At 31.9% G+C, this 20976-nt stretch overlaps 1 protein-coding gene across 1 annotated transcript; it reads right to left on the bottom strand.

Annotated features, from left to right (window-relative positions):
* Window positions 1-4314: 4314 nt before the first annotated feature.
* On the bottom strand, window positions 4315-13435 carry LOC129227989 (DNA ligase 4-like). Its single transcript, XM_054862615.1, has 4 exons — window positions 13238-13435; window positions 12632-12726; window positions 9950-10084; window positions 4315-6818 (listed from the first exon to the last, which is right to left on the bottom strand). Exons 1-4 carry the CDS (start codon window positions 13433-13435, stop codon window positions 6662-6664), a joined length of 585 nt encoding a protein of 194 aa, XP_054718590.1. The 3' UTR covers window positions 4315-6661.
* Window positions 13436-20976: the final 7541 nt, after the last annotated feature.

Genomic DNA, 20976 nt, shown 5'->3' with positions numbered 1-20976 from the left:
TGGGTAAAATTCCGCTTTGCTCTCAGAAGCAAGCAGAAAGAGAAAAAAATCCACAAAAACTCCCGCAAACAGATGAAAAGCAGGTTTTTTTCGGGGTCGAAAATGCCCAAGGAAACGGCCCTATTGGGAGCTTAGTCATCCTGGATGGGCTGTAATCGGACTGAAGACGATACACTTGATAAATGCACTCAGTTAATCTTCAAACTGGTAGCTAAATATATTTTTCATACCAGTAAGAAATCTGTTTGTACAACTTGAAGCAATTCATTAAACTTTTTTGCAAAGATACTTGATTTTATGGGGAAATAGGTGAAAACCTGTGAAACCCCGCAATGCTTCATGGATATAATCAGTAACGTTTTGGAACTTTTTTACAGTGTTATGGCTTGGATGTTAAAAAATACAATCAAAATCGGTTGAACAGAGTGCGTTTTTTAAGTGTAATTTTTCAAACATAGACAAAATGCAATTGTTTGTTTAATTTTCGCCGGATAAAACACGTAATTTCAATTTGGGGTATAAATTTTTTATTTATACACAAGGTCAAACACTGCTAGAAGAAAAATCTACATTTCAGCATACAAAGAAAAGGTTTTTTTGCATAAAAAGGATTCCCTTGAGGTCTGAATTTTTAAATCTAATCCTTTTTTTTTTTATTTTTTTAATGCTTACATTACACTTAGTTTTCTGAGCGGAGTCGAAGCTTTAAAAAAAAAAAAAAAAAGAAAAACCCTTCGATTAATAGTCAAGTTATCTGGATAATAATTCTAGCCTTTATAAAGGAGTCGAAACACCAAGGAGCGTTCCCGTCGCATTTATTTTATTGCCATATGTGTTATCTATTATATGTTATAGCTACATGTAATGCGTGATAATAATCTAAAGTAGCTATAATGGCAGACATCTCGAGCAAGGCCCTAACCGTAGTTCAGCTAGTTTATAGCTGAACACTCTACCAAAAAAAAAACTTATCTATAACTGAACAACTCAGTGCGGTGCTTGTAAGCTTTTTTTTTTTTTTTTAAAGTAGGTGAATTGCAGTTTTTTGCAGAAAAAACTGGAAAATTGTATTAGAATTTTGCAGGAAAAAAAAGCATAAGAATTACAGGCTGCATCAAGGTTTTGCAACAGCAAGGAATGTTCCCGTTTCATTTATGTTATTGCCTTAAGTGTGTTATTTATTGTATGTCAAGTGTACATGCAATGGGTAATTGGTCTGGTTTTTTGATACTGTCAGATTGTCCGAGCAGGGCCCGAAAGCTGGTAGAGGGCTATAAGCTGAATGGTATACCGATTGAGCTACTCAGCTCAGTCGGTCAGAAAGCAAGGATTAATTTACCTGATCAAATCAGTCCGGTCCTTTTAAACATTCTTTTTTAAAAAACAGGCCATACGTAAGATTTTGTTTTCGCCGAAAGCAGTTGGAAAAATTGGAAAATTCAATTAGAATTCTGCTGATGAAAAAAAAAAAAAAACACCCAAAAAAAAAATTTCGTCACAGATACACAACGCTCCATCCTACCAAGCAAACTCTTAACCTAGGTTTCGAGTGCTATTCATTGAACTAATATGTAATACGAAGAGAAAAAAAAAAGGTTTTTTTGACCCAAAAGTTGATTTTTAGACTGTAGCAAGTAAGAAAGTTCTCGCACACCGTCAGAAAAAGTCTACAAAAATAATATATAAAAAAGATATTGAAAAAAGGTTTTTTATAATTAAAATTTATACAACTGGACACAGCAGGCTGCTAGAACAGTTATAGCTTAGATGGCAGCACGTGTTCATCATTTAACCGAACGGTTAAAATACAAAAAAAAAAAGTTAAACTATGTACGTTTTTTAAGCGTAGCATTTTGAATGTAGTTAAAAATGTGACTGTCTTTTTATTTTTTGCCGAAAGCAGAAGAAAAAAAATGATATCTTACTCAAGAAGTTGACAGTAATTTTTATGCTTTCCTTCACATTTTCATAAATATTCATTGGCTAACTAAATGAAAAGCATAATTTCAATTTATAGTAGTATTTTTTTTTTATTTTATACAAATGGTCCAAAACTGTCATTAGAAGAATATGCAAAAAAAAAAAAAAAAAAAAAAAAATCTACACCAAAAATTAGTCCTTTTAGGTCTGAAACCTTAAACCTGATACTTCTATCAATGCAAACATTATACTTTAGTTTTCTGAACGGAGCCAAAGCTTGAAAAAAAAAAACAAATCTGGAATAAGGGTCAATTTACTTACAGGCTGCATCAGGTTTTCGCAACAGCAAGGAGTGTTTCCATCTCATTAAATTTATTGCCTCACTTGTGATATTATATTTTAAGGGTTTGTGTAATTAATGATATTTATCTAGTTTTTCGTTTCCGGCAGATTGTCCCGGATGGGCCCGAACACTCGTTCTTCTGGTTACCAGTCGAACACTGTACCGATCGAACTATTCAGCTCTGTCGGTTGCAGCGCAAGTAAAACTTATAAATGTAACCGAAAACCGCAGTCCGGTGCTTTAAAACAGGTTTTTTTGAGAGAAAAACAGTTATTAGACTGTGGGTCTATTTTTCGTCATTAGCCGCACGATAAGCTTTAAAATGAGGGGTAAATGAAAGAAATCAATCAAGAAATGAGGAAGATCTTGCGTAGCGACAAAAAACAGGCTATAGAAATATTGTATAAGGATATTTTCAGTAGTGTATTATTGCTATAATACCAAATTATATGACAAGTTAAATTTCAGTGAGAACCCTGTAAAACTTAAACTTTTGCAGGTGAGCCTTAACCTAACAAGTGACTGAGTGAGGACGACCTGAAGTCTCTTTAGTCCTAAGGCTTCATGTTGTCATAATCAATACTTGCCCCATTGCTCTCTTCGCAGAGAAAAGAATTACAGGTAACAATAAATCAGTTTTTAGAACTTCTATGTCGAAAATTTCTTTGCAATTAGGTTTCAAAACATCCATTCCTCCCCTAAAGTCTTAACATATAGCATAAAATTTGATTTTCAACATTTCAGTGTTAAAAAATTCCTAGGGTCTCCAAAACTTTGATCTTTCATCTAACTTTAGTGCTGGAATTCTTCAAGGACTGTCTGACACTGAATCTAAAATTTACAATTTCAAAAAAATTTCGAAGGAGATTTCTTTCTCTCCTAACGAGTCCAAAATCAACTTCGGTTTTTGGTCTTGTAGCATTTGGTATACAATTTCTCCGTCAATGTACTACATTGCAAAAAAGGATTTCTGTGATGTCTTGTACATTTTTTAAATTCACAATCATTCTGCTTTCGTATCTCAAGTCAAATGCAATCATTCTGTAAAGGGTTACACTAGAATTCTTCAATCGAGCTCCGCATTCACTAAGGCCGGCTCTGGAAGGGGCCATTGACCCCTCTGATGGGCCTGTTTGACATTAGTGGTCATGGTCATCAATTGTGTCGTCCTATTCGTCTTTCTATAACAACTCCCACTGAAAGTGGTTGCTCAGACTGAAACCACTTATCAATAAACAGACCCCAATAGCAGAAACAGAGGTACGCTGCAATTTAAGTCGCAGATTCTTGAAAAAAATTGTAGACTATATCTTAGGATGAAAAAAATCCTAAAATTAAAAAATAAATAAATAAATAATCTTCAATTTTACCGATGGAAGATTTGTACAGAATTTTACCAGGTAAAGTCCACTGGTAACATGTATTGTATTTTTTAAGAAGGGCATCTTATTTTTAACATTTCTCGGTGCTAATTAAAATTTTGCGATTAATCTAATGTCGGTTTATCCTTGCAGACTATTTTCGGGATTTTCAATTTGCATCACAGACGGCTGAAAGAAATTCTGCTCCCGGGAACACATAGTTACTCCATTGATGAGATGTCCAGTTCTTGGGTTCTTTACACCACTGTAAATGGTGCCGCCAATGAGCAGTATGTAGTGCTCAGGATTACAAGCATTAGCAAATAGGCCATCTTTATGCTAACGCCTGACGATAATACTAATGTGCAAAGGTAAAGGGCAGTATATGCAGAAATGAGTTTAGAAACGTTTGAAAAAGCAAGTTTTCAATTTCATACTAACAGTAGGGAAATGTTGGAATTTGACGTTTTTCATTCATGCTTTATTTTCATTAGAAACCGTAGTAAGCTTGCTTGTACAATAAAGCTAAAGTACAATAGATGACAAAGATGTAAAAAAAAAAAGAAAAAGAAAATATTTTCAGATCCAACGCTTTACCTTTCCAGTGCAATATATTTAGTAATATGAGTGTAATGCAAAGTAAGAAAAACAACGTTAAAAAAGCACAAATTCAGCACAAAGATATTTATTTATCTTATGAGTGTAATGGTTATTACAGGGTGATATTTCATATTTAGAGAGCTCTTTGGTAAAAATGTACCTAAAAGTTCGTAAATAAGCTTTATAAGCCTTAATTATGAAACCATTTGATTCATAAATAAAGAATCGTAATTTGCGGAAATTCAAATATTGTCCTAAGTCTGAAACGGATGAACTTTCACACACTTAACTGAAATGCAACTCAAAGTTTAAATCAAACATTTTATTACTTTTTACAATAAATTTAACCTACTTAACAAATGTTAAAATATGTACAGAATAGTTTAAAATAATGACAAATACAGAACTAAATAATGCAAACAATACAATACAAAAATAGTACAAAAAATTTGTAAGTATATCACAGAATCACTTAATCGGAATATTTCAAGTCATACTTTTTGAGAAACATACACAATGCAAAACTTTTAATGAGGTTGAATAGTAAACCTAAACATAGACAAGTGGATTTTTAAGAGCAGCAAATTTTACTTTATATGCTTTTTTCATTATTAAAAAATAAAATATTAGTGAATTTTTGATTCCCATTTCATCGTTTATTAAATAATGCTCAATCAATTTGAACAAATGAGACACTTTTACGTATATACAGTAGAAGACCGTTATAACACACACCTTGGGACCAGAGCTTTTGCGCTACAGGCTTTTGCATTATATAGATCATTTCACAAATTTTGAAACTAATATTCAGAATATATATCTATTAAAAAGCACTTCAGAGTGAGTTTTATCTGCAATGAGTATTAAAGCACTAACATTATAATTAGTCACTCACAAATAAATATGTTTCACAATTAAAAGAAAGTGAAATATCCTGCACTTCTGCTAGTTTCATGGTTTGCATAATAGCTGCATCTTCAAGAGCCATCTGGTATTTTTTGCTTACTATGAATACTAATTTTCATTTAAAAGCTTTAAATTAAGATGGAAAGATGAAAAACTGTTCTAAAATTTAATTTGCCTAACAATTTTTATGTTTGCAAAGCAAAACTGAGGGATTTTTTAAACTTCAAAACCTATTGTTTACTTCTGAAAAATTGTGCTTTTATAGAGAATTGCGTTATATAGGTCTGTGTTATAAAGGTATTCTACTGTATCTGCACTTCTGGAATTTTAAAATTCAGCTTTTAATATTCATGTATGGTTTCAAATTAACATGAGAGTGCTGGCTGTGGCTTTTTGTCTCAGCGATGGAGTTAAATACTCTTATCCATCGGGCAGGCTCACTAATGTCACTCAGGCTAATGTATGGTAACTTGATGTGCTGCCTTTTGTGTTTGAACTGCTCTGTAGGATGTCTGAGCATGCAGGAGTCAAAGGTTATGAAATAGCTGAATTTAATTTTTTAAAGGCTTATATGCTCAAGATCCATACTGATATTTCAAAAGAAGTAAAGTTCTTCACAAGTATGTCTATGGTTCTTTTTTTTTAAGAGGACTGATACTCTGTACTTGGTCGAGACATAAGTGGCTGAGTCCTTTGTGTTTGGCTACTCAACCAAAGCACTACAATAGTTGGGAAAAATATAATCTGGCTGAGTAGTAATGCTGTGATTACAATCCAAGTAATCTTCACAATGCTGCCAGGTTAGGTTACTGGCAGCATTGTGAAGGTTAGGCAGCAATCTTTACACTATCAGCAATTGTTGGTCGGCAATTTCATTTTCTGTTCCATATTGGCTGGAAAAGTTCTAAATATTTTAAAACTTTGCTTATATGTGTCCAGCCTACAAGATTTATCTTAGTTGGAGGTGTGACAGTAGCATAATAAGAGACTGGCCACCACTGGTTTAATGCAAGAGCATTTTAATTACGTATTTTTTAATAATGCTTTCGCATCAACTTAGCAATAGTTTTATTTCAATGTGATTTGTTTTTTGGTTCACACATATGTTCTAATTCCAACATTGTTTACAGTAAATTTACCTTGCATAGAAACCGTTTAAGGTTGCAAGTTTATGCTTTAATGCAAGATATAGAGCTATTCAGGAAAAAAGTTAGTTTTCTTTTTGCATAGCTATATTTCTTGCACTAAGTTAACCTGTAACTTTAAAACATGTTTCGCAATTTTCATTAACTTTGGGATAAACAATTTTGGAATTGTTGATGCCAAATTGGCTGGTTAAAAAGTCATCATTCAATATTAATGATACTTTTATAAAACTAAGTATTTTTGTAACATTAACCCCAATTTCACAAAATCAAACTACAAGCATGGTACACATTTGGGTTGGTACACCTCATGCATACCAAAGCTACAGAAGCTCAAACAAATTATTCCATATAAGTCAAAAAATAGCTATGTATTATATTGAGAACTATAAATTTTCTTCCAAAATTGGAATGTAAGATCGTTCTAGAACAATTTTCTTCTCTTTAATGCAATCTGTGACCCAGTTTTGAGAAACTATATGAAAACGGCCAGTTGCTCGTTCAGCAGACTGCTTGGACAATTTTTCTAAGGCAGCTGATTTGCTATAACAAATTAGAGAAACACCAGTCAAATGATAAATACGGTTAAAAATTACAATTAAAAAATTATTGTTTTGAAAATAATGCAACTGACTTTTGATTAAAAAATGAGCACACACTGTATGGTTATTTACCCCTAGAGGCCTGTTCCGACCTAGTTCAGGTTAAAAAAACTATCTATCTTAAATAAATATAATAAAGATACTTTTTACTTTGAAAATTGATAGTAAGCAACAATTTTTGTTTCAATTTAATGAGGTTGGAAAATAATTGATTTGCCTCATTTATTGATCAAGAGAGACCAACATAGTTCCCACTGAAAAATACAATCTTCCTGTATGTAACGTTGCACTATGTATCGCATTGTTGTACGTTTGAGCTTCAGATTTGATGATGGCGATGGCATAAGAAATTTTCCTTGGATATTGTAATCACTTAAATTGAAAAAGGGACCATACGGGGACCATGGGAATGCAAGGAATGTGAGTCTACTGATCTGCTGCTGGTGCTGTAAGAGCAATGCTCGGAATCATATTATTCCATAGTGAATTAAATTGAGGTCGAATTCCATTGCATAGATTAGACAAAATAAAGTTGCGCAATAAAATTATTGGCATATCGCCTTTAATTTTAAAAGCATGAAAAGAAGTCCTGAGGAGTGAGTGCCCTATTGAAGAAATTCTCCCAATTGCTCATTGTTTCTTGTTAAACATACGTAGTCTTTCAAGAATATACACTATGTGTCCAAAAAAATGTCACATGCCTTTATATTTGGTTGGTCTAATTTTTGCGCGTATTACAGCTTTCATACGCCGTGGCATTGCTTCAGTAAGCTTTTGTAGAGTATCCGTTTTTATTTTCGCACACAATTCCATCAAGAGGTCTCCTAAACATTCGATAAATGAAGGAAGTGTGGTGTGTTATCTTAAATCTTTTTCGAGTACGTCCCACAGATTCTCGATTCGATTGAGGTCTGGACTTTGTGGTGGCCAAATCATGTGTTGAAATGATGCATCGCGCTCATTGAACCAAGATTTAACAATTGTAGCCCAGTGTACTCTGGCGTTATCGATTTGGAATACATCAGTATCGTCAGGAAGATAGAAGTCCATAGATGGCACAACATGATCATCCAAGATGTTAAGGTACTGTGCAGACTTCATTTGATTGGTGCACAATGCAGCCGAGCCTAGTCCAGATGAACAGAAACAACTCCAGATCATTACACTGCCTCCGAAACAGTGCACAGTGGGAACGAGACATGTAAGGTCCATTGCTTCGTGTGGCTCTCTTCGAACCCTGACGCATCCATCATTTTGAAAGAGCGTAAATCTTGACTCATCGGACCACATGACCTTTCCCTAATCATTAACAGTCCAGTTTTTATGATCTTTTGCAAATTGCAGTCTCTTTCTTCAATTAATGGCACTCACAAGTGGCTTCCTTATTGCAACACATCTTCTTAGTCCCGATTTTTGAAGTTCTTGTCTCATTGTGAGCTTGGAAATTGTTTTACTTCCCTCGTTGAAGAGTGCTGTGAGTTGAATGGTCGATTTCTTGGGATTTTTCTTCACTAACCGCTTCAGAGAACGCCGGTCACATTTGTCCAGAATAGAATTACGACCACAAAAATGTCGCAAACAGGTAGCTTCTCCACCATCTTTCCACCTTTTAATAATGCGTTGAACAGTTCGCAATCCTATACCACTAATTTCAACTATGTCTTTGCATTTTGTCCCACTTTGGTACAGGTCAACAATTTGACCCTTTTTGAACTCTGTTACATCACTTCCTCGAACACAACTACTGATTCCAGCCATACTTACTTTGAACTAAACAGTCTTCTAGTGCAACACCCGCATTTTAAGCTTGCATCGAGCAAATATTTATGCAAATATCTGTAATACTCATAGAATCACCTTCTTCCAAAATTGGAACGTTTAAAATTCGACCGCGACTTTTTTTTTTTGGACACTTAGTGTATTCAAAGTAGTTTAAATGAGAAATGGTCAGTTTTTATACCTCTAAGTAAAGCCCCGGCATTTCTGTGAAGAACATTGCAAAAGCCTGTTGATTGATTTTTAGCTGCTGCTGAATTTATTAATTTTTTCCAGTTCCACAATCATCATGCCGATCAACATTAAGTTACGTTCTTGGTTTTCATGTGCCATTCATGTTTTAATAGAATTGTTTTCGCTGAATCTCTGCGGTGGTGGTAAACAAAAGTCCCCTATTGAGAGTCCACTTTATTCAAAATATTTTCCTTTAATTTTCATATCCCCCCCCCCTCCACACACATTTCAGAATTTAGCCAACAATTCCTATACTAACCTACTCTGTATTTTTCTACTGTTTTGGCTCCCACTTTTATAATTTTGTTCTATGTATTTTTTTCATCCATTTTTATCTACTTTGCATAATTATTTATTTTTTTGAACTTGTTTTCATTTTTGCAATGCAGTTGGCAGTCCCTCTTTTTTCTATTTGTCTTGACTTTTGTGTTAATTCATTTCCCTAAATTTTTCCCTTTCATTCTTTTTTCTTCTTTTTGCAGCTGTTCAGAGTTATTGAAATTGTCTTTTTTTGTTTCAGCTTAATGGTTTATGATTCTATAACTTGGAATCAGTTATTCTGCTTCATTTTTACCTTTTTAGCTGTTTGTTGTTCTACCTCAAGATTTATAGGGCCTCTGTTCACATGGGAGTTATTACTTGATGATTTTTCTCATTAGTCCATCTTAATTTGTTTTGCATTTCCTGGAAGCTTAACATAATTTGCAGGAGTTTTAAAGGTAAAAAAATAATGTACATGGTTGTGCACTTTTTATCCAATAATGCATCTAGCAGTAAGTATGTAGCCTCATTCATCATCAAAATTTGTTGATAATTCTGTTTAATAGACATTTAATTTAAATACATAAGAATTTGGAATAGATTGCTAGATTTAAAACATATGATCAACAAAAGGTGACAAAAAAAAAAATACATAAGATGAGTTTTTAAAAATTATTATTATGAAAAATTTATTACTCCAATTTTTTATTCATGCTGTTCACTATTTTTGTAATGAATTTAAATTAGTTTTAATCAAACATAAATTTCCTCACAAATTTAAATTACGACGAAAACACTCACCTAGAACAAAACACTACATGTGTAGTTGTTGACTCGAGATCGCTACATAGATCAGCTCCATACAATTTCAGCTTCAGTTGAGTTAAATTATCATCTTTTGAGGACTCTTGCTTTGCATCTTCATAAATATAAACCCTTTAAAAAAAATTTCAGTTAAATCCCATGTTAATGATGTAAAACATTGATCATCTACAAAAGTAAAAGCAGGACAGAAAATTTTAACCTTTTTCTGAGCAATTATCAGGGTCGGCAAGTTTTTGACTCATGGCAATTTTGGGCAGTTTGAACTATGATTTAAACTGCCAGGCCAAAGAAATGGTGAATACAAGAATATGATCAAATATTAATGTAACTTCTTTTGTAATAGCATTGTCATCAGCCAATGGGGGCTGTTTTAGTTTTATCCATTGCTAACAAGACTTGATTGTAAAATATTAACTTAACTTACTGCTATATTCTATTTTAATTCTTTATTACATTTATTGCATGAATTTACTAGTCTTTTTCTTTTTGCTTGATGAACTACCGTGTATCTACTGAATAAAATTAAATAAAAATATAAAACAACATTAAAATTTATTAATTGTAAAAAATCTAATGTTTAAATTTTTAGAAATAACTACAGTGAAACTTCGGTAAGTCGAATGAACCGAAAACTTTGACAAGCCGAAGTGAATATTTACTCCCCTCTAACTGAATGGGAATCAATATTATTTATTTTCGATAAGCCAAATTTTGTTGCGTTGAAAAAATTGATAAGCTGAATTTAATTTCGTGACCGTGATTAGATTTATCTTGCTAACCAAATTCCATAAGTCAAAGTCGTTTTCCCCCTCAAATAGAATAATAATATACCAATTAATAATAGCAATACTAATAGTAAATAGTAATTGTACCAAAAAAAAACCATCAAAAGGTGTCTAATAATTTAATAAAACTCTGTCTTAATCTAATAAATCTCCGACATAAACTTACAATTTGAGAGGAGCTTTTTCACAAAAGGAAATGAATACATCAAACACAGATTTTATGGATTTTGTTGCAGTTGATGACGGAATTTAAGTCAGAGTACTCAACTGATTAAGACATTTTATCAGGCATAAGTGAAAATCGCAAAAACGTTTCTGGTGTTGAGAGAAGTAAGAACTTGAACCAGTGGTAAAATTACCTTCTAGTCAAGATATTGGAAGAGAAACAGATGTATTGTGCATTTCTGCAGAATACTGTCTAAATGATCCAAACTCCTGGTTTATAGATTGTTTTATAAAATATCTTCTTTCTTTTTTTTGGGGGGGGGGGGGTAAGAAAAACTGTTATACTTCAGCATAAAAAAATAATGTTTTCTAACCAATACATACTCTCGAATTAATATAATAATTATATTACATGGTAATTATGTCTCCTTGATACATCATTCCGTCAGTTTTTGCTCATATTATAAACTCAATGAGTTTCAGTGATAGTATTTTATTTTATTCACCAGTTTAGTTTTGTTTTCAATGAGCCAAATTTTCGATGACTCACATTTTTTTCGCTTCCTCTGCAACTTTGGCTTATCGAAGTTTCACTGTACTATCATGGCTGCAATAGATCTTATTAAATGCAACATACAGATTTAACATCAAATTTCGCTTGTTGCATTCAAATTGTGCTTTAAATTTAAATCTGTATTTAAAAAGAATAAATAATTGAATAATTTTAGAAATGGTAGGTAAAATGCCTACTTTTCTATGATGCTTACCTACCTATGATTGCAATTTATATTTATTCTACTTTTTTTTATTTATGGTTTACTTAATAAGGTAGTAGCTTCCTGTTGGGAAACATTTTACACTATTTTGTGCTTAAACATTGTTTGAATCAAACATAAATTGGACCACATTAGAACACCAATTAAGAATTCTAAGTAATAGTGATTATTAGGTCCCAGATTGCATGCAATAAAAAAATAATTAAAATATGCATGCAAGTATCTTTTAATGTAGTACCTAAAATAGTCACTTAATATTATAAAATATGCACAAATATTTTTTTTTTTTTTTTTGAATTTATGCAAAAGGAGGAGCATTTGGCAGCTTTACAAATTTAGTTTCAGTGAAAATTTAACATTTCAAACAGTGAGATAGAGTACTATGCACTGACCCTTCTTTTCTTCTCTTTTTGATTTATTTTCTTCATATTCGTCTTTTTGTATGGAAAAATTACTCCATCTCTCTTTTCCCAATGAACAATCACAGATACAACTACTGATCTGTTACAGGCCCTTCAACAGGGCTGCGGAGTTGAAGGAAAAATGAACGACTCTGGGAATTTTAGATCCTTCAACTCTGACTTCTTTGCAACAAAATCAGTCCAACTCCAATTTTTCGACTCCAACTCCACAGCAGTGCCCTTCACTGAATTTTTCTGGGGGAGAAAGGCAAAGGATGCATACCAAAAGCAACTTTTATCGCATCAAAAACAAAAACTATGCCCACTTATAAATAAAAACATTTATTTCTCAAAGACTGGAGAAGAAATTGGTCCAGTTCCGACCCCCTTTAAAGACAGCCCTGATCTGCTAAATTTTTGGTTACTTCAGGCTCTGGGAGCAGAATATTCTTCAGTAGTCTATGACAAAGATTAAAAAACCAAAAAGTAGTCCAAACCTAAATTAAGAAACAGATTCTTAAAATTACTTACCGGCACTTTCTAAACAAACTATAGGGGCTGATTGTGGGAAAACTTTTCTCAATCTCAGCAATTGCTTGAGCTGAAATGTCAACATCCATCCACACCTGAAAATATTCATTTTTAAATAAATCTACAGGAGGAACAAATGAATTTTAAAAAACAGGCAGCCTGTTTTTCTTTTTCTTTTATGAAAATTGAATGCCATGTCAAAGGTTTTAAAATTCAACAAGAAAGACTGACTGATACATTAACTATTAATACTAAAAATGTAGCAATAACAAAAAGAAATATCAATTAATGATATTATAAAAGCACAAAAATCTTTAAATAAAAATTAAAATCACTCAAGTGTTCTAAAATCCTAACAAAGCAAACAGGGGGTCCTAACAAAGCAAACTTTATTTAATCTATTTGAAGAACTAAAAAAACCTGATAATGCTCGTTTAGCTCTTTAAAACAAAAGAAAAAAGTAATGAAAGTAAACTACTTTACTGCAATCAACATCAGCAACATTTTCCTAAATTTATAAACTAAGTTATTTTTGGAACATTTTCTCCAGAAAAATTTAGTGATTCAAATTCTATTTTATAGGACCTTAAAAGTTCCATACTTTACCTCCTTTGGTATGCTCTTGAAAACTTTCTGCAAAGATTCCTCAGACGCATCTTCAGTATAACTGTCACCATATTCATCGAAAAGTTTTCCCAATTCCTTTTGAACTTCTTCAGTAGAATGAAACAAATCATCAGGGATCCTGAAAGTATCAAGTTTCTGTGCACAAATTGGTGTGATACATTTCATGTAAAAACTCATAATTATTAAAATGCACAACAAAATTTAAGATGTTCTTAGGCCTGTTTCTAGCAGGTATGCAGCAAATTCTTTACATGCTGGTGGTAAAATTAAAGCGTAGCTAATTCAGTCAGTAGCTTGTAACGTAAGCAGTTACTTTCGCAAGGACAAAAACATTATCCAATACCCCCCCCCCCCTTTTTTTTTTTGGTTTAACACTGCAAACACAACGGCTCATTGTTATATTTGCAGGTAGCGTTAGCTATGTTAAACTGAAGACATTTTATAATGGAACAAGTCTCTTCAAAACTAAACAAGCTTATTTTTACACACACAGTGAAACTTCTATGAGCGACCACCTCTATATTGAGACCACCTCCAATAACGACCACTTTTCTGAGGCACCGAATTTCCCCCGTACATGACTAATGTTAAAATACCTCTGGGAAAAAAATATTGAAATCTCTCACACGACCAGCATATCGTAAACCTCAGCATTCAAAAATACCGGAATTTTTGTTAGAGAAATCTCAAAAAGAGAGAGACAACAGATGAAAAGCAATAGAAAATAAAGTTCATACGGACACAGAACAGTTTTCTAATATTAACAAAGGTGGAAAGAAACCAGAATAAGGGATTAAAATCTATTCTCCATAGTGGGTCCAAAAGTGTTCCTTTCTTGCTCTCTCTGCTTGGAACCTCGTTAAAGTCATAAAAAGGAGGGCGTTGTTTTTCGGACCCTAGGGAAGCTAAGGTGGCGCATGCAAATCTCAAGGCAAATCAAGTGAGCACCTTTCATTGAGGGAGGTTGATAAGAATAGAACTTTCTTAAAAGGTTGTTTCTTGGAATTTCTTCGTTGCTCACTAGAGGGAGAGGGGGGTTAGAAGGGAGCATTCCTACTTCATCAGAGTGGACAAAATCTATTTTTAGTGCCTTTGAAAGCTCAAGAGTTGATTTGAGTGAATTTGCATTCTGATTTTCATCACCATACCATACATTGTAGTCAGAATTTCAAAAAAAACCAACAATCTCATGCTCGAGAAACGTGCAGAAGTCTTGAACTTACACATGAAAGGAAAATCAGAAAGGAAATTAAAGGAAATTAGCAGTTAAAAAAAAAAAGCTGTCAGCACAACAAACTCTAACAGAAATAGATAATCTTATCTTGCACTAATAATAAGGACACATTATTAATTAATTTTTCCAGCGGAAAACTAAACTAGAAATTAAAGTTGTTTTAGGAAAAACAAAGAAACTGAAGCAGGCGAATTTTAAAGCTATTAGTTTTTAAATAGAAAAACCATGTAAAAAGTATATTTTACTTTTAAAATTAAAAAAAAAAGTTTCTTTATTTAAATACATTCTTATGATTATGTTCTTGGTTAATACACTGCAGGAAGAAGGTAAATAACAACTACGGTGCTATATTTGCATGTTCGAAAATGACCTCCAAGAGCGACCAACCTCCATTAACGACCACTTTTTTCAGGAACGGAGAGTGGTCGCTCCAGAGAAGTTTCACAGTACTAATATCAAAAACCTTTTTTTTTTTTGCAACAGCAGTTCAAATTTCACTCTCAATTGAGATGAGTTTTGTATTACTTCAAACATGTATTTTAAACACTAATTAAAATGGATTTTAGAAAAGAAAATATGTATCTGCTGCATTGAAAGGAAACTATTAATTTAGGTAATATAAAAATTAAAATTCATTTTCTCAAACTCTTAAAGCATTTCTTTATAGTAAATTGAAACTAGATAAATGTTTTTTTCCAAACAAGAACAATTTACATTCAAGTCATTTTTCTCCAATATGTAAATAAAGTGTGGGACACCAATTTTGGAAGCCTGATCTTGAGAACTTTTTCTGTTAAATCAAAAAATATTTTTTTTTCTTTTCCTTTTTTGAATGTTTAAAACTGTTAGTATTTGCTTATTTCTTGTGGAAAACATTCTTCCAGCTTACTATAATGTTTTTTCCATGCCATGTCTTACGTAATACAGTTAGCTCTCTGTTTAACGACGCTTTATTTAACGACTTTCTCTATTTAACGACGGCTTTTCACGGTCCCAGATGGTCCACTGTAGTGCTAAAAGCATTCTATTTAAGGACGTTTTCTACTTAAGGACGATTTTTTGTGATGTCTTGAAAGTCGTTAAACAGAGAGCCAACTGTATTAGTGTTTTGCGGTAATCATTCAATAATATTTCAACATCTTTATTCGGTTAGAATATTTTTAATTTCCTCATCAGTATAGAACAGCTATTTTCAGTACAAATATGATTTATTTATTGCATCGATCGGCATGCCATATAATGCACAATAACAAAAACAACATTTAAACATATGCTGATAGCAATTTCAGACTTTTTTCTTTAGCATACCAAAGGATGCTTTCATTGAGATTGATAAAGAAAAAAAAAAGGTGCAAGCATCAGTGAAATTGGAAAAACGAGCCAAATGTCTCACAATACAATTTTTTTCAGTAAGTTACCGCCCCTTTGTTACCCGCTCTGTGATAATTTTATATTAGGTACGAGTTTGGCTATCTTGGCTTCCTTAAGAGGTCCTCTTTCCGTCTCTAGTTCAGTCACTTCCTATTCCAGGCTGATGAGTGCTAATAAGCACGAAACTACAGTCCTTGGATGGAATGACTGAGCGGGCGGTGTATTTTATGTACGATAATTTTTGCTATTTTTTGAGTTTGGGTCTACAACTAAGAAAATTTTGAAACACAGAAAGGTCATGATTTTGAGCATTCCAGATTTGGGGTCCCATACTTTTACTGTAATACAAAATTGAGAAATGAACTTGAGAACTACAGTAGATAATTTTGTATAAGGTAAAATAAATTATCAAACAATAAAGTAAGAACAAGTTTTGTACAATATTATACTTTACAATCAAGGTTGCCAACCTTGGAGAAACTATTTGAGGAGCATCTGTGGTGATTTTGAAGAGTATTTTGAAATTTGGCGGAGCAGCTTCGTATTTTGTATAAAAATCAATATAAAAAATTAAACCTCTTATCTGATTTTTTTTTTTTTTTTTGAGCTTTGATAACCACTTTAAGCACAGCATAAAAATACAGTGCAGCACCGTTTATACGTTTTTTGAAGGGACTGCATGAAAAAAGCATACAAACGAAAAAAACGTATAATAGGTATAGGTTAATGTGTATTAGACTTTGCAGGGACCAATTTTAAAAACGTATAATTGATAAAAACTTATAAAAGAGAAACCTATAAACGGTGCTTCACTGTAAGAATTTTTAAATTAATACAACAGCTTTTAACACATTGTCATGCTTTGAGAATAAGCATCTTTAATTTCCATATTTACATGCCTGTCATAAACTAACAAAATATAATAATAAAATTAATTTTATTTGTCTTCTATAAGCTTGGTTAAAATTACAATACTTATTTAATAAGAAAATTATTTCACTTTTTGATTGTTGTCAAACAAAAAAATATTTCAAAGAATAAAAAATTGAATGTGTATGATTTTATGGATTAAAATTAAAATTGAAAAGAACTATTCTTAGGCATTAAAAATCTAATGAAATAATTATTTTGGTAATTAATTTTGACAAAAAATACTCAAAATAAAAATTACTCAAAATAATTTTAAATGACGGACTTAATGAAAATTAAAATACTTTTGATTTGTTTTCACAAAAGGCTTACTCCTGTAAATTATGGAACAATGTGACCAATCACTATTTTAAAGAAAACAATACTTGTCTATGAGAAACCACATTTATGTAAAGAATTCACAATTTTTTATAAAAACAGCTGTTTGAATCATAATGAAATATAACCATCATTCTATCAGAGATTGGCAGAAGCTAATCATTTTGGCAAATCAGAGTAGAAAATTTAAGAAAAATTACGACGAAAAACTGTCCAGACTTTTGTTTGTGTTTCACAAAAGCTTTTTGAGGTTTTAGAATTGCATTTTTGCTATTATGTTATGATGTTTATTTTCAGTTCCTTAAAAAATAAATCAAAACATAAATATAAATAAAAAAACCCTTGAAAAACAAGCAATTACCTAACTCTTCCCTGACTTTTCTATAATTGTGAAATCTCTTGACTTTTTAAAGGTTTTCCAGGTTGCTAGCTACCCTATTATTATTTTTTCAATTTTTCACAAATAAATAAATAATACTTGAGGAGTTTTTCTTTAACTTTATGTTTTATATCAATAGCTGATGGATCATTCTTCAAAAAAGTGTAACTTTTCTGTAACACACCTTTTAGAGTAAAAACTTTAAGGAACAATTCATTTAGCAATGTTTTTCAGTTTCATCAAAAATATATTTATTTAAATCTGCCAATGATTTTTTAATATTAATTTTTATTTTAATATATTTTTGATTCACAGCATGTGAATTCTCATCTCCGCGGCATATCACTCACCTGGTATGACTCTTTATGTTGCTTAATAACTTATCTAATTAAAAGTATACACATTTACTACTTCTATCTCAAGTGTCTCAAATACTAATTGTTTCAGTATATTTAATTTTTTGATATTGTGTTTTAGTTCGTGTTAGTAGGATAAGGAATTAGGTCACACAATAAATACTCACCTCCGTTACCCAAACACAAAATACCACAAATGGCAGTAATGACATCACATTTTATTTCCCATGGTACAAGGGAGCCCCCTTGTTTAGGTTCAGCCATAAAGAAGTTATGATATTTTTGTTGAAAAACAAGAAGACAGATTTTGTTTTAAAAACCAAGTGTGGTTATTGGGAATTCTCACCTCCATGAACTTGAATTTCAGGGATGTAAATTAATGTAAAAAAAGAAGTCTAATGTTTTCTTATGCTTAACAAGTGCAGATTGTAGCAATGAAGAAAAAATTTCTTTTACTGAAAAATGTATCCATTAGGTCTATATTAATGGAAAATTCCTCACCTCCGTGAATCTCACCTCCGCAACAGACCTTATCAATGTCATTATTCCTGAGGTGAGAATAAATGATGGAGGGGAAATACATCAATTTTCGACTGTCTACCAAAATTATAAATTACCAGTGCATTCTCAAATTTATTGATTTGGAACTAGATTAATACTTCACTATTTTTAACACAAATTTGAACTAAAAGGATAACTAAAGTTTAAGCTATACTTTAATTAAGAGAGCTTAATATCAGCGTTTGATGATTTAAATCAACTTGATTTAAATCATGCTTTAAATCTTAATGCTTAAGTGATTTTTTAAAAAAAAAAAAACATTGATTTGAATCAAGTGATTTTTTTAACAAAATCATTAATTTAAATCTGTTCATTTTATTTGAATAAATTAATTTTGCATTTTTAAAAAATGCTGCTATGGATTTAACTATGCTGCATTACACAATTTTAATTTCAACAGACAAAATTACATAGATGCCTCTTACTCAAAATTACAGATTTTCACTGCTTCAATATTGCTTTTACTCCAAAATTACATTTCAATTCAGTGCAGAACAAAAAAAAAAAAAAAAAAAAAAAAATGCAGTTTTTCTTACACCATCACTAATATAATTAAGAAAAGTACATAGGCGTAGGAAGCGGGGGAGCTTGGTTTCCCCCTGGAATATTTCAGACAGGCTCAGCTCCCCCCCAAAAATTCTTGCACTACAGCTTTTTGCCATACAGTCTGCCTCAAACCTGATTTCAAAACTGTGATCTGCTTTTCTAAGAATTTTCACATAACAAGCAACAAAAGCAGGTGACAGATGGAGTGGTCAGTGCATTTTGAGTTTGTTTTCACTCTTTTCCTTCCCATATATATCATTCAAACAAATTTTTTAATTTCTTTAAAACTTAAATTTAGTGTTTTTAGTGGGAAATATTGTCAAGAGAAACAACCTAAATCAGTGGCATGACTAGAAATTACTTTCCGCGGCGCATATCATTGCTGTGATAAAGAAATGCCATTTTCTTGAACCATTCCAAGGTGAAAATTAAAAAAAAAAAACTTTGTACCAGTTATTTAAAATTATTGTAAACCGTCAGGGATAGATATTTTTTTATGAAGTTATAAAACTGCAAAGATAAACGTCATTCAAAGAATACTAAAGGTACTACAAGAAAAAAAATCACACTAATAAAAATCGGTGAAATCTTCATTAGACTATTCATAAAAATCTCCATAATTGTAAAAACAGTTACAATGTAAAACACAGTTTAAACGGTGCGAGTTTATTGAAATGAAAAATTTTGAACAGATTATAATTTAAGAAGTTAAATTTATTCTTGTTTTTTGCTTTCTCAAAATAAAGATCTTTTATCGCTTGCAAATATATTTTCGTGATAAAATTGTTACTTTTCATTTATTATTTCAGAAAAAAGCTCCAATAATATTTTATTGTTTCAATTAAGTACTTTTACTAAAATGTATCAACAATTTAACACATAACGAACATTTCATTTTAAAAAATTTCAAACGTAGCTTTTCCGCCCTCCTCTTCATTTATTCCCCTTTTTCTAGTTCTCTGAAAATAAGTATGTCTTATAAATGCTACGCTGCTAAAGCCCTCCCTTCCCGACAAAACTACTTACAGTGTTCCTCAAATTTTGTTTTCAGGGCTCCTGATTTCCTGAAAATTTTCGGAAGAGAGTCCCTGAATACCTGGTCCTCCAACAACATATGATATCACATAATTTTCGGTTTTTGGGACTTCAATTTCAAAAACTTGCTGAGGCCCCTAATTTTACTAAAAAATAAAATCTATAGTAGTTTTTTTAGACTACAATTTCGAAAAATTACTGGAGCGAGGCTGTTGAAACAATTCTCACTGATATTGAAGAAAAAAAGAAAAAAAGAAAAAGAAAGGAAAAAAAAAACGCCGAATTGGAATTTTTACAATTACAATTTTGAAACATTTAAGGGGAAGGAACATTGTCTGATAACATGATTGAAGAACGCTCTCTAAGGCTTCAGTTTTAAAAGTTTTCCACAGGAGAACACTATACCCTATTTCCCCTAATTAGAGATTGTCTACAAATGCGTTTTTTGGAACTTCAAATTTGAAATATTGGGAGTGAGATGTAAATCGATTCGAAAAATCGATTGAGGACAATTCCTGAGTTATATATTTTTTACTAAAGTCAACAAGTCTATGTATACTAATAATATAAAGCTGAAAAGTTTATTTGTTTGAACGCGCTAATCTCAGGAACTGCTGGTTCGAATTGAAAAATTCTTTTTGTGTTTAATAGTTCATTATTGAGGAAGGCTATATATAGGCTTTTTTTTAAAATTAGATTGACTAAAATATTTGTAATTGCAAATTAAATGTTTAATTAATTGTTTTGTTTTATGAATTCATAATACATGGCGGGGTAAGTTAACTCATCGAGAGGACGCTGGCCGACAGTGTCAATAGCTGCGAGGAACCATGCCACGCGGCTCAGATGCTATGCTATTGCTGGATTGTTGTGGTCAGTGAACTGATTTTTGAATGAGATTTTTTTTCGATATTCAGGTACATAATTTGATTTTGTACGATTTTTCTATTGGGTTTTGTTTTCCTTATTTCTTCAACGTTTGTTTCTT

Source organism: Uloborus diversus, chromosome 8, assembly GCF_026930045.1.
Source record: "Uloborus diversus isolate 005 chromosome 8, Udiv.v.3.1, whole genome shotgun sequence".
Lineage (NCBI taxonomy): Eukaryota > Metazoa > Arthropoda > Arachnida > Araneae > Uloboridae > Uloborus > Uloborus diversus.
The sequence above is the reverse complement of the archived record's forward strand: the minus strand, read 5'-3'. Positions and strand labels throughout refer to the sequence as shown.

Bases quoted from the DNA above. Each gene is read 5' to 3' on its own strand.
- LOC129227989 (XM_054862615.1), bottom strand. From the start codon at position 13,435: ATGAGTTTTTACATGAAATGTATCACACCAATTTGTGCACAGAAACTT. The intron at 10,085-12,631 runs GTAAGTAATTTT...TTTTTTTTAAAG, and splicing joins AGTTTGTTTAGAAAGTGCCG to GGTTTATATTTATGAAGATG. The intron at 6,819-9,949 runs GTGAGTGTTTTC...AATTTGTTATAG, and splicing joins CATGTAGTGTTTTGTTCTAG to CAAATCAGCTGCCTTAGAAA.